General features: G+C 44.5%; 1 protein-coding gene across 1 annotated transcript in view; it reads right to left on the bottom strand.

Annotated features, from left to right (window-relative positions):
- ASS1 (argininosuccinate synthase 1) overlaps positions 1-15,428 on the bottom strand; it is a 78,552-nt gene that overhangs the window by 30,957 nt on the left and 32,167 nt on the right. The window contains exons 5-7 of the mRNA XM_040404863.1: positions 13,697-13,885; positions 7,867-7,923; positions 6,678-6,752 (exon numbers count right to left, since the gene is read on the bottom strand). Of these exons, the coding sequence (XP_040260797.1) occupies positions 6,678-6,752; positions 7,867-7,923; positions 13,697-13,885 (321 nt within the window). The remainder of the gene's footprint in view (positions 1-6,677; positions 6,753-7,866; positions 7,924-13,696; positions 13,886-15,428) is intronic.

The following is a 15,428-nucleotide window of genomic DNA, read 5'->3' as shown; positions in this document are numbered from 1 at the left end:
TAAGTAAGCTGAGTGATTTATAACAGGGACGGCCTTATAATGAGCTCAATGGGTTTGGGGGCAGCGTATGATGAGCATGTGTGTGTGACAGGTCCCATAGGGTTAGGACATACAGGCATGTCCCTCAAAGATGGCCGTGGGGCCCCTGGAGGAGCAGCGCGACATGAAAGCATCTATGAACCCACAAATCCTTATGGGCACCACAGTATTGGAAGGAGGGGTGCTGATGTCTGCCCTTACCCACCCCCTAGGGGTAGAGGTTTGGAGCCAAGGGCCCGGCGCTCATCAGAATGCATGAGTTTGGATTTTACACTTTTTGCATTTCCAGAATGCACAGCAAATGTAAGCAGATAAAGCGCGGCAGCTCCAGCGAGGGGACGCACTTCATGTCCGAGCGAGTGAGCAGACAGATTCTATGCATTCTAAACACCAGCCGGGCCCCTTGCGCAAAACCCTCACACTTCACGGAATCACCAAGAAAATGTATTCCTCCCTTCCAAGAATAAAAAACATGAAAAATCTCCATTTTCTCTGTGAAGACCAACTACTCCGAATAACTCAGAGCCGCTTCCGTCTCAGTGGGGACCCTAATATGTTAACAAACCCATCACGGGAAGAAGAGGTTCCCAACTGGGACCTAGGTGGACCCCCTTAGGTGGTCAGCAGGCTCTCTGCGGATGCGTCCCCCTGATTGGGCTAGGCGATGAAGGGTAAGCAATGCACCCATGATAAACACAACAATGAAGCCGCCGAGCCCCTGCCCACCGTCAGAGGCCATGCCACCCACATCGGCCCCTGTTCATACTGTATGCAGAGTACCTGACATAATAATGATGTCTGAGCTGCGGGACACGCCATTGTCTGCACATCGCAGCAAGACGCTGTCTGTGTGTCTCCCGGGGCTCAGTGGGTAAAAAAACACACCCACAATACAGGAAAAACAAGGGCGAGCGGGGTCACCGAACCCCAGGGAAACCGTGCAAACGGCGCATCACGTCCCCTTCCTTCAGCCAAGTACCTGGAAGTCATTGGTGCTCTTAACCACCGAGCCACAACAACTGCTGACTGTATATGGATGGTGAATATTGTTCACTATAATGCCCTGCAGTATCACGTATCCCTATGTCCAGTGCTCGGATACCCTGTAATATAATGTATCCCTATGTCCAGTGCTCGGATACCCTGTAATATAATGTATCCCTATGTCCAGTGCTCGGATACCCTGTAATATAATGTATCCCTATGTCCAGTGCTCGGATACCCTGTAATATAATGTATCCCTATGTCCAGTGCTCGGATACCCTGTAATATAATGTATCCCTATGTCCAGTGCTCGGATACCCTGTAATATAATGTATCCCTATGTCCAGTGCTCGGATACCCTGTAATATAATGTATCCCTATGTCCAGTGCTCGGATACCCTGTAATATAAGGTATCCCTATGTCCAGTGCTCGGATACCCTGTGATATAATGTATCCCTATGTCCAGTGCTCGGATACCCTGTAATATAATGTATCCCTATGTCCAGTGCTCGGATACCCTGTAATATAATGTATCCCTATGTCCAGTGCTCGGATACCCTGTAATATAATGTATCCCTATGTCCAGTGCTCGGATACCCTGTAATATAATGTATCCCTATGTCCAGTGCTCGGATACCCTGTAATATAATGTATCCCTATGTCCAGTGCTCGGATACCCTGTAATATAATGTATCCCTATGTCCAGTGCTCGGATACCCTGTAATATAAGGTATCCCTATGTCCAGTGCTCGGATACCCTGTGATATAATGTATCCCTATGTCCAGTGCTCGGATACCCTGTAATATAATGTATCCCTATGTCCAGTGCTCGGATACCCTGTAATATAATGTATCCCTATGTCCAGTGCTCGGATACCCTGTAATATAATGTATCCCTATGTCCAGTGCTCGGATACCCTGTAATATAATGTATCCCTATGTCCAGTGCTCGGATACCCTGTAATATAATGTATCCCTATGTCCAGTGCTCGGATACCCTGTAATATAAGGTATCCCTATGTCCAGTGCTCGGATACCCTGTGATATAATGCATCCCTATGTCCAGTGCTCGGATACCCTGTAATATAACATATCCCTATGTCCAGTGCTTAGATACCTTGTAATATAATGTATCCCTACGTCGAGTGCTTAGATACCCTGTAATATAACGTATCCCTATGTCCAGTGCTCGGATACCCTGAGATATAATGCATCCCTATGTCCAGTGCTCGGATACCCTGAGATATAATGTATCCCTATGTCCAGTGCTTAGATACCTTGTAATATAATGTATCCCTACGTCGAGTGCTTAGATACCCTGTAAAATAATGTATCCCTATGTCCAGTGCTTAGATACCCTGTAATATAATGTATCCCTATGTCCAGTGCTCGGATACCTTGTAATATAATATATCCCTACTTTGAGTGCTTAGATACCCTGTAATATAATGTATCCCTATGTCCAGTGCTCGGATACCTTGTAATATAATATATCCCTACTTTGAGTGCTTAGATACCCTGTAATATAATGCATCCCTATGTCCAGTGCTCGGATACCCTGTAATATAATGTATCCCTATGTCCAGTGCTCGGATACCCTGTAATATAACGTATCCCTACGTCGAGTGCTTAGATACCCTGTAATATAATGTATCCTTATGTCCAGTGCTCGGATACCCTTTGGTATACTCTAACCCAATGTCCAGTGCTCGGATACCTTGCGATACCCTGTAACATTATTTCCTTTGCTCTCTTTGTCCTCTGAGGTTTTTATAACCTGCACTAACAATACTCCAATTTGTCTGCTTTCATGGTCCTGGAATGAATTGTCCCTGCAGTGAATGAAGCCCCTCAGAATGCAGTGACGGCCCCATGTCGGTGTGAGCGTGGACAGTTAATCAGTAGCCAGGCTTTAACTTATCCATCCGCTGCCCCAGGGTCTGAATGCCACCATTATAGGGGGGCACAGGTGGGAGAGGGAGTGAGGGTCTCCCTGATAGCGATCTCACTGACACAGCTCCTTCAGATGTCTGATAAGAGGCGGCTCGGGGCGATGGAGGACACGAAGGAGAGATGCCTTTACCTCACATGAGAAATTCCAATACAACTATTGTCTGGAGATCGCCCCGGGGCCAAATCAAACCATGTGTGGGCCCCTAGACAGGGCATTGTCTGGGGCCCATATATTTTTTGAAGTAAGGAAAACTACATCTACAATGATGGAGCCTTCAAAAAGTCCATACAGCACCGAAACCAGCAGCATGCAACGGCCAAGTGATACCGCCAAGCTGTGCCCAAGTTATAGATCTACACAGCGGGAAAGAAAGCTCCATAATATGCCCAAGTTATTCCTATATACCCCGCAAAATACCACCATACAGTGCCCAAGTTATTCCTATATACCCCGTAAAATACCACCATACAGTGCCCAAGTTATTCCTATATACCCCGTAAAATACCACCATACAGTGCCCAAGTTTGCCTATATACAGAGTAAAAATAATACTGCCATACTAAGCTCAAAGTTATGCCTATGCACAGTGTGAAATAATACCGCCATGGTGTTCTCAAGTGACGGCTATATACAGTGTGAAATAATACCGCCATGGTGTTCTCAAGTTACGGCTATATACAGTGTCAGAGTACCACATTGCAAAACCTAAATGATATTGTCACATGGTGCCTAAACTATACCATTATACAGTATTAAAAGAACACTGGCATTCAGTGCTCCAATTAATACTGCCATACAGTGCCCAAATAATGCTTCTTTACTTTGTGAAATAATACCACCAGTGCAATACCCAAATAATACTCCGGACTAATACTGCTCTGCAGTGCCCAAATCATGCTGCCATGTAGTGACTGAATGATACCGCCATACAGAGTCCAAATAAAGCATTAGTATAGTGTCACTGTACTACATGCCAAAACAACATTGCCATTCAGTCCCCAACTAATACTGCCACAGTCCCCAAAGAAGGTTTCCATAGAGTTCCAAATGATACTCAGGATAAAACAATACCATACACTGCCTAATAGTCATACACTCCAATAATACCGCAATACAATACCCAACCCTGCCTTATAGTGCCCATATAATACTGCCAAGTCCTAGGGCTTGTAGCAAAATACACAAAGTAAAACTCAAGTTTGAAAGTATTAGACAATTTCACTTAATCGATCTGATTTTGTATAATACTGACTCTCTGGTGTGTAACACAGAGCTATTAGATTGTAAGCTCTTGTGGTGGCAGAGAATAATTCTATTCCTATAATCGGCATGGCTGCACACACAGCTTTCCCAGGAACAGAGGCAGTCATAGGCATGAATGTATTGTATCACAGGGGATGTTCTGGACCGTGCTCCCTGCGTCACAGCTGGGCCGGCAGTATGGGCCCCAGATGGGACAGAGCAGCACATTGTACTGTCCTTGTAACATCGGGAGAAGCGTCGCGCTCCAGCGGCTCCACTGCTCCCAGCATCTCATTCATTTTCAAGAGCTTGTTAGTCAATTAATGACGCTCTTTGTTTATTCTGAATGGGTAATAATCAGCAGCTCGGGCTGTGCCAGGGGGCAAATCTGTCACACCCGACCCCTGCTCATCACAATCCCACACACAGACACAACCTGCACCCAGGACCGGTGTAAGAGATAATTACCCCCTTCTATGTAGAAGCAAAGTCACTGATCACAGGACTGGGACCAGAGGAGAGGAGAAGAATCAGTGACAACTGCAATCCTGACTAATAAGGAATATTGAATTCATCACAGGCAATAAGTCCTCCAGAACCAGCGAATTATCTGTCTCATTGAGTTATATGGCCTGGGAAATGTATAGGAGTCTCCCTCCTATCAGAAAATGTACTACTATAATACTGCTCCTATGTACAAGAATATAACTACTATAATACTGCTCCTATGTACAAGAATATAACTACTATAATACCGCTCCTATGTACAGGAATATAACTACTATAATACTGCCTCCTATGTACAAGAATATAACTACTATAATACTGCCTCCTATGTACAAGAATATAACTACTATAATACTGCTCCTATGTACAAGAATATAACTACTATAATACTGCTCCTATGTACAAGAATATAACTACTATAATACTGCTCCTATGTACAAGAATATAACTACTATAATACTGCTCCTATGTACAAGAATATAACTACTATAATACTGCTCCTATGTACAAGAATATAACTACTATAATACTGCTCCTATGTACAGGAATATAACTACTATAATACTGCTCCTATGTACAAGGATATAACTACTATAATACTGCTCCTATGTACAAGGATATAACTACTATAATACTGCCTCCTATGTACAGGAATATAACTACTATAATACTGCTCCTATGTACAAGAATATAACTACTATAATACTGCTCCTATGTACAAGAATATAACTGCTATAATACTGCTCCTATGTACAGGAATATAACTACTATAATACTGCTCCTATGTACAAGAATATAACTGCTATAATACTGCTCCTATGTACAAGGATATAACTACTATAATACTGCTATGTACAAGGATATAACTACTATAATACTGCTCCTATGTACAGGAATATAACTACTATAATACTGCTCCTATGTACAGGAATATAACTACTATAATACTGCTCCTATGTACAAGGATATAACTACTATAATACTGCTCCTATGTACAAGGATATAACTACTATAATACTGCTCCTATGTACAGGAATATAACTACTATAATACTGCTCCTATGTACAAGACTATAACTACTATAATACTGCTCCTATGTACAAGAATATAACTACTATAATACTGCCTCCTATGTACAAGAATATAACTACTATAATACTGCTCATATGTACAAGAATATAACTGCTATAATACTGCCCCCTATGTACAAGAATATAACTACTATAATACTGCTCCTATGTACAAGAATATAACTACTATAATACTGCTCCTATGTACAAGAATATAACTACTATAATACTGCTCCCATGTACAAGAGTATAACTACTATAATACTGCCTCCTATGTACAAGAATATAACTACTATAATACTGCTCCTATGTACAAGAATATAACTACTATAATACTGCTCCTATGTACACGAATATAACTACTATAATACTGCACCTATGTACAAGAATATAACTACTATAATACTGCCTCCTATGTACAAGAATATAACTACTATAATACCGCTCCTATGTACAAGAATATAACTACTATAATACTGCTCCTATGTACAAGAATATAACTACTATAATACTGCTCCTATGTACAAGAATATAACTACTATAATACTGCCTCCTACGTACAAGAATATAACTACTATAATACTGCTCCTATGTACAAGAATATAACTACTATAATACTGCTCCTATGTACAAGAATATAACTACTATAATACTGCCTCCTATGTACAAGAATATAACTACTATAATACTGCTCCTATGTACAAGAATATAACTACTATAATACTGCCTCCTATGTACAAGAATATAACTACTATAATACTGCCTCCTATGTACAAGAATATAACTACTATAATACTGCTCCTATGTACAAGAATATAACTACTATAATACTGCTCCTATTGACATGAACATATTATATTATATTATATAGGTTTTGTACCTTGGCATAGTCCATTAGGTCAGTGCGTCCCCTGAAACGGTTGTAAAATTCCGGCATCCTCCATGGAGCGATGATCTGCAGAGAGAAGGAAAATGTCAGTAACTAATGTCACCCGGTTCTACTCTATGCATTGTATTTGGGGTGCACGGATACATGTACAGTACAGACCAAAAGTTTGGACACACCTTCTCATTCAAAGTTTTCTTTATTTTTATGACTATGAAGGCATCAAAACTATGGATTAACACATGTGGAATTATATACATAACAAACAAGTGTGAAACAACTGAAAATATGTCATATTCTAGGTTCTTCAAAGTAGCCACCTTTTGCTTTAATTACTGCTTTGCACACTCTTGGCATTCTCTTGATGAGCTCCAAGAGGTAGTCCCCTGAAATGGTCTTCACTTCACAGGTGTGCCCTGTCAGGTTTAATAAGTGGGATTTCTTGCCTTATAAATGGGGTTGGGACCATCAGTGGCGTTGAGGAGAAGTCAGGTGGATACACAGCTGATAGTCCTACTGAATAGACTGTTAGAATTTGTATTATGGCAAGAAAAAAGCAGCTAAGTAAAGAAAAACGAGTGGCCATCATTACTTTAAGGAATGAAGGTCAGTCAGTCAGCCGAAAAATTGGGAAATCTTTGAAAGTAAGGGCTATTTGACCATGAAGGAGAGTGATGGGGCGCTGCGCCAGATGACCTGGCCTCCACAGTCACCGGACCTGAACCCAATCGAGATGTTTGGGGTGAGCTGGACCGCAGAGTGAAGGCAAAAGGGCCAACAAGTGCTAAGCATCTCTGGGAACTCCTTCAAGACTGTTGGAAGACCATTTCAGGGGACTACCTCTTGGAGCTCATCAAGAGAATGCCAAGAGTGTGCAAAGCAGTAATCAAAGCAAAAGGTGGCTACTTTGAAGAACCTAGAATATGACATATTTTCAGTTGTTTCACACTTGTTTGTTATGTATATAATTCCACATGTGTTAATTCATAGTTTTGATGCCTTAATAGTCATGAAAATAAAGAAAACTCTTTGAATGAGGAGGTGTGTCCAAACTTTTGGTCTGTACTGTATATGTATACAGCACTGAGTGGAGAGGTATAATAGTACATTTGCAGTAGTATTAACGCCCCCATGAGAAGGTTTTCCATTGGTCACAGGTGGATGCAGAGAACATGAGATTTACCTTCACCTCCGGATACAGAGAATAACAGGTCAGTTCAAAGCGGATCTGATCATTACCCTGAAAGAGAGAGCAAGTGGTGAGCGATCACTGTACTAAGGCAGCAGAGCCGAGTCTGTCACGTGGCACCACCCAAAGTGATATCAAGAGGTTATCTGTGGTGTTACATAGGACTGCAGGTGACATCTACTACATTATCTGTACTCAGAGAGTTATCACTGTGTTATCTGTGGTGTTACATAGGACTGCAGGGGACATCTACTACATTACCTGCACTCAGAGAGCTATCACTGTGTTATCTGTGGTGTTACATAGGACTGCAGGTGACATCTACTACATTATCTGTACTCAGAGAGCTATCACTGTGTTATCTGTGGTGTTACATAGGACTGCAGGTGACATCTACTACATTAACACATAGAAACACATTAAGAAATTTAGCTCTGCTACATTGGTTTACAAAATGTTCCTATATGATTTCAGTGCAGGAACGGATACAGAGGATGATGAGGGATCTATGGATTATTTCGGGAGAGGGGTTAACCCCTTACATGACATTTCTTGAGGATGGTCTGGGGAGTGATCTGTGTCTCCCTCTTGTGGCCACATCTTGATATAACACAGTCTGGTCATTGCACTCATTAATTCCATGTAGATGTAGGAGGGACTGAGCTGTAGGGAGCAGCGAGGTCGGCTCATCTGCCCACCCATAGACAGAATGCAGGGAGGCAGTGAGGAGCATATAGTCCTTTTTGGGAGTTGTTGTTCGTGCAGTTCCCCTGTGTATGGTACTTTGCCCTGGGTGGTTTGGGAACTGTCCGCCTAGCAGTGCTGAAAACCATCGACCCTGTATGAGGGTACATACAGCGGCATGCAGACGTTTAGGCCCCTGGTCACAATTACTGTTACTGTGAACAGTTAAGAAAGTTGAAGCATAAAGTTAAAAAGGGTTTTTCATGATTTTTATACTGGTCACCAGTATCTGATCAGTGGGGGTCCAACAGCTGGGACCCCTGACAATCAGCTGTTTGAGAAGGCACTGGCGTTCCTGTGAGTGTCTTGGCCTTCTCCCACCTGGGTGAAGTTGGCACCACATGTTCCTAAATGTCAAAAAGAAATACACCATTCGTTTGTGCCGCAAAAATGAACGTTTGCGCCGTTTTGGTTTCCGAGATATTGCGCGCTCGATTTTCTGAAACCCCGTCCACTTTCCACCCCATGTTTTTAACCCTGACCCTAGACCCCCCCCCCTCAAATTTTTTGGCCTTTTTTTTATTTATTTATTATTATTTTTTTGTCCGTTTTAGGGTAAGTTCGCGAACACCCGTGCCCCCACACACACGCACGCCAAATAAAGTTTATCACGCACACACACACTCCCCTATGGCCCGCCGGATGTTCTCGGCTTGCTCCGCCTGCAATCGGGCTTGAGGATTGTTGTCACGGTACCTCGCACAGGGACAGGGGTGATGCCGTTACCGTGAATTGTGGACAGTACAAGGACATCCCTCCTATATCTGACCAGCAACAGGTTTCCACTGGTAAGGGCACGGGTCGCACCCCTGGGGATAGGTACCTGGAGCGGGTGGGTAGGGAGGCTGCGTTGATTTTTCCGCACAGTCCCACAAGCGGACGTGGATCTGGCGGCGAGAGACTGGAACAAGGGGATACTAGTATAAAAGTTATCCACGTACAGGTGGTAACCCTTATCCAGCAGTGGGTCTGGTAGAGGACGTCCCCACTCCAGTAATGCCTGACACTAGGTTTCTTGACTAGGCCCATGTGCAGCACGAGGCCCCAAAACGTCCTCATCTCGGCTGCACAGACCGGAGTCCAGCCACCGGGCCTAGCCAAAATGGAGCCCGGGTGCTGTGCAATGAACTGTTGGGCGTACAGGTTCGTCTGCTCCACCATCAGATTCACAAAGTGGTCACTGAAAAAAAAGACTAAAAGTAGTCGTATTCAGTGAAGCCCACTGTGGAAGGATTCCTGGTCGGCCTACAAAATCAGGAATCACGGGCTCAAAACGCTCTGGGGTATACCAGACAAGGTCACCGGTAGGGGGCTCCGGTGGGCCGGAAAACTAGTATGAGCCCCAGAGCTGCTCGTACTAGTGTGGGCCACAGGGTCCCTAGCATGGCGGTCCCCTGTCACCGCCGCCTTGGGGGCTCATCCTCCTCACTAGATGATGAGGACGTGGATGACAAAAGAAAAGTGGGGTCATCCTCGTCCTCACTGGGGCTCTCGGACTCAGAGGCAAGCTGGGTATATGCCTCCTCGGCCGAGAACATCCGGCGGGCCGTAGGGGAGTGTGTGTGTGCGTGATAAACTTTATTTGGTGTGAGAGTGTGTGTGGGGGGGGGGGGGGACGGGTGTTCGCGAACTTACCCTAAAACAGACAAAAATAAATAAATAAAATAAATGGCCAAAAAATGTGAAAAACAATTTTAAAAAAAATTCTAACTCGCTGATTAACCGTCCGAAGTTGATCCGCGGTGGGGTGTGCGATGCGCTAACAGTGGCCGGACGCTAAGAGTGCCGGCCACAGTCAGCGTACGCAAAAAAATAAAATGCTTGCGCCCAAAAAAAAGTTGTGGGGAGGGAGGGGGCAAGCTGCAGCACACCTGGGGGGGGTCTAGGGTCAGGGTTAAAAACATGGGGTGGAAAGTGGGCGGGGTTTCAGAAAATCAAGCGCGCAATATCTCGGAAACCAAAGCGGCGCAAACGTTCATTTTTGTGGCACAAACCAGCACAAAGGAATGGTGCATTTCTTTTTGAAATGTAAAAACATGGGGTGGAAAGTGGGCGGGGTTTCAGAAAATCAAGCGCGCAATATCACGGAAACCAAAGCGGCGCAAACGTTCATTTTTGCAGCACAAACGAATGGTGTATTTCTTTTTGACATTTAAGAACATGGGGTGCCAACTTCACCCAGGTCCTTCTCCCCGCTCACCAAGCACAGCGCCACACATTGTATAGTGGTCGTGCTTAGTATCGCACTCAGCCCATATACTACAACGTCACTGGTCTAAGAAAAGCAGAGAGATGGCTGCAGTTAGGGCTGATCGGTGGGGGTCCCGGGTGTCGGACCCCCACCAATCAGATACTGTTGACCTATCCAAAGGATAGGTCATCAATATAAAAATGGCGGGAAACCCCTTTAAAGATGACAGATTCACTTTGTATTTTAAGGAAAAACTATATTTTTACTTTAAATTATTTACATTTTAAAAATTAAAAAACCTTGGGCACCCTGCATGGTTAGTACCAAGTAGCACCCCCTCTGGCAAGTATCACAGCTTGTAAATGCTTTTTCTAGTCAGCCAGGAGTCTTTCACTTGTTGTTTGAGGGATTTTCCTCCATTCTTCCTTGCAGACTTCTTCCACAGATTTTCACTGAAGTTCAGATCAGGGGACAGTGAGAGCCATAGTAAAAACTTCAGCCTGCATCTTTTGTTTCAGGTTGCCACTTTCTCAGTTTGAAATGCAATTAAGAAATGGCAGTTAACAAGTGGAGGTCAAGAGAAGGCGTGGAAGACCAAGAAAAATTTCAGAGACAGCTGCTCATAGGATTGCTACAAAGGCAAATCAGAAACCCAGCTTGACTGCAAAAGACCTTTAGGAAGATTTAGCAGACTATGGAGTTGTGGAACATTGTTCTACTGTTCAGCGACACCTTCACAAATTTGGCCTTCATGGAAGAGTCATCAGAAAAAAAACCTCTCCTGAGTCCTCACCACAAAATTCAACGTCAGAAGTTTGTAGAAGAACATCTACACGAGCCTGATAAATTTTGAAAACAAGTCCTGTGGACCGATGAGTATAAAACAAAACTATTTGGCCACAATGAGCAAAAGGTATGTTTGGAGAAAAAGGGGCTCAGAATTTCATGAGAAGAACACCTCTCCAACCATTAATCATAGGGGCGGAACAATCCTGCTTTGGGGTTGTGTTGCAGCAAATAGCATGGAGAACATTTCATGGGTAGAGGGATGAATGGATTCAATGAAATTCCAGAAAATTCTGGAAGCAAACATAAGACCAACTGTAAAATCTGAAACTGAAGAGGATGGCTTTTACAAATGGATAATGATCCTAAACACACAATAGATCTCAAAAGGTGCAAGGTGAAGGTTTTACCATGGCCCTCACTGTCCTTTGATCTGCTGAAGGTTTCACCATGGCCCTCACAGTCCCCTGATCTGCTGAAGGTTTCACCATGGCCCTCACAGTCCCCTGATCTGCTGAAGGTTTCACCATGGCCCTTACAGTCCCCTGATCTGCTGAAGGATTTACCATGGCCCTCACAGTCCCCTGATCTGCTGAAGGTTTTACCATGGCCCTCACAGTCCCCTGATCTGCTGAAGGTTTTACCATGGCCCTCACAGTCCCCTGATCTGCTGAAGGTTTTACCATGGCCCTCACAGTCCCCTGATCTGCTGAAGGTTTTACCATGGCCCTCACAGTCCCCTGATCTGCTGAAGGTTTTACCATGGCCCTCACAGTCCCCTGATCTGCTGAAGGTTTTACCATGGCCCTCACAGTCCCCTGATCTGCTGAAGGTTTTACCATGGCCCTCACAGTCCCCTGATCTGCTGAAGGATTTACCATGGCCCTCACAGTCCCCTGATCTGCTGAAGGTTTTACCATGGCCCTCACAGTCCCCTGATCTGCTGAAGGTTTTACCATGGCCCTCACAGTCCCCTGATCTGCTGAAGGTTTTACCATGGCCCTCACAGTCCCCTGATCTGCTGAAGGTTTTACCATGGCCCTCACAGTCCCCTGATCTGCTGAAGGTTTTACCATGGCCCTCACAGTCCCCTGATCTGCTGAAGGTTTTACCATGGCCCTCACAGTCCCCTGATCTGCTGAAGGTTTTACCATGGTCCTCAAAGTCCCCTGATCTGCTGAAGCTTTTACCATGGTCCTCACAGTCCCCTGATCTCTGAAAATCTGTGGATAGACCTCAAAAGAGCAGAGCATGCAAGACGGCCCAGGAATCTCACAGAACTGGAAGACGCCTACAAGGAGGAATGGACGAAAATCCCTCAAACAAGAACTGAAAGACTCTTGGCTGCTATATAAAGCATGTACAAGCTGTGAAACTTGCCAAAGGGGGCCTAAAGTTTTGCTTGGGGCCCTTTTACTTTTTTGTTATTCTGAAAACTTGAAAGATGAAAATAAAAAATAGTTTTTGCTTAAAATACAAAGAGAATGTGTCAGCTGTAACTTTATGCCTTTTGGAGATCATGTCATCTTCAACTTTCTTAACTATTCACAGTGACAGGAATTGTGACCAGGAGTGCACAAACTCTTGCATGCTACTGTATATGTACATTTATATATAACTAGCTGTATAACTTGCAACCTGTGCTTGAGGAGCTACAACTCCCAGCATGTCCTGAGACACACGTCTCTCTATGTAGATAGTCCACTGGGTCTCTTCAGAAACCAAATGTTGGCCTGCATCACCATCTGGTGGCCATTCGTAGACATTACAATGTAGAATGAGGTTCCTGCTCCTGGACTTTATGTTGGGATTTCTCCCTTCATTGTTGGTACGGATGGCGGGTGCAGGGCGGATCGCTGTGCTTTATAAACAGTTGCTGAGATTTCTGCGCATTTTTTTTTATTGCTTTTACATCACGCGTTTTGGGTCATGTTTGCTTTACTCTTTCATTTCCATCCTGATCTCACGGTGTTTCCTTTCTTATCGAAGAAGCAGAATCCTTCAGGAAGGGCAGTTATAGGGAAAGGGCACAGAATGGGAGGGCGGGGGGGGGGGATTTACACTTATAAGCCCCCCAGATCTGAACATTAAAAGGACACTCACCTTCCCGGTAGCCCCGTGGGAGACGTACTTGGCGCCCTCTCTTTTGGCGATCTCAACTTGTTTCTTGGCTATACAAGGACGAGCCAGCGAGGTGCCCAGCAGGTAGCGATCCTCGTAGATGGCGTTGGCCTGGACAGCCGGCCAGATGAAATCTTCCACAAACTCCTTCCGTACGTCCTCAATGAAGACCTAAAGGAAAGAGTGGTCACATCTCCAAAGTCCTCTACCACGGGGGGCCACAGTAAGAATAACGGGGCGGGTCTAGAGGAAACACCCCAGATACACGGCAGACAACGGAAGGGACACAGAGAAACTACGAATTCTTAAATGGAACCTGTCATCAACTTTATGCTGCCCATACCAACGCCAGAATACAGTAGAGACAGGTGAGATGATTTCAGCGGTCTGTCATTTAAGAATTAAAAGTAAGTGACTGCCGAAAACCAACATCACAATCATTGTAGACTGGGCCTAGAAAAGAGTCACGGCCTCCTGAGAAGAGTCCTGGTTATTCATGATCTCCTGCTGATGACTGACAGTCTCCTACCTAGTTTTCTCTCTCTCTCTCTCTCTAGGAGAGAACTGCCAATCATCAGCAGATGGACGGAGAGCAGGAGATTATAATATCCAGGACTCTTCTCAGGTAGATGGGACTCTTTTTCCAGACCTGGGCTGCAAGGATTATCATACTGGTTCTCGGTAACCACTTTTAGCTCAGAGTGACACAGCGCTGAAATCAGCATTTCTGTCACTATTTTATGCTGCCCTCAGTGAGATCAGCATAAAGTTGATGACGGGTTCCCTTTAAGGGAACAGTAACCTATAACTCTATTGCTCCCAGTTATCAGCCATTTCAGGGGAGAGGATGACTGTAGGACAGGAGAATACAGTCTATTGCTCCCTGTTATCAGCCATTTCAGGGGAGAGGATGACTGTAGGACAGGAGAATACAGTCTATTGCCCCCTGTTATCAGCCATTTCAGGGGAGAGGATGACTGTAGGACAGGAGAATACAGTCTATTGCCCCCTGTTATCAGCCATTTCAGAGGAGAGGATGACTGTAGGACAGGAGAATACAGTCTATTGCCCCCTGTTATCAGCCATTTCAGGGGAGAGGATGACTGTAGGACAGGAGAATACAATCTATTGCCCCCTGTTATCAGCCATTTCAGAGGAGAGGATGACTGTAGGACAGGAGAATACAGTCTATTGCCCCCTGTTATCAGCCATTTCAGAGGAGAGGATGACTGTAGGACAGGAGAATACAATCTATTGACCCCTGTTATCAGCCATTTCAGGGGAGAGGATGACTGTAGGACAGGAGAATACAGTCTATTGTCCCCTGTTATCAGCCATTTCAGGGGAGAGGATGACTGTAGGACAGGAGAATACAGTCTATTGACCCCTGTTATCAGCCATTTCAGGGGGGAGGATGACTGTAGGACAGGAGAATACAGTCTATTGCTCCCTGTTATCAGCCATTTCAGGGGAGAGGATGACTGTAGGACAGGAGAATACAGTCTATTGCCCCCTGTTATCAGCCATTTCAGGAGAGAGGACGACTGTAGGACAGGAGAATACAGTCTATTGCCCCCTGTTATCAGCCATTTCAGTGGAGAGGATGACTGTAGGACAGGAGAATACAGTCTATTGCCCCCTGTTATCAGCCATTTCAGGGGAGAGGATGACTGTAGGACAGGAGAATACAGTCTATTGCCCCCTGTTATCAGCC

The sequence above is a fragment of the Bufo bufo genome, chromosome 8 (assembly GCF_905171765.1).
Source record: "Bufo bufo chromosome 8, aBufBuf1.1, whole genome shotgun sequence".
In the NCBI taxonomy this organism is placed as follows: Eukaryota; Metazoa; Chordata; class Amphibia; order Anura; family Bufonidae; genus Bufo; species Bufo bufo.
Note: the sequence above shows the minus strand (reverse complement) of the source record. Positions and strands in the feature narration are given on the sequence as shown.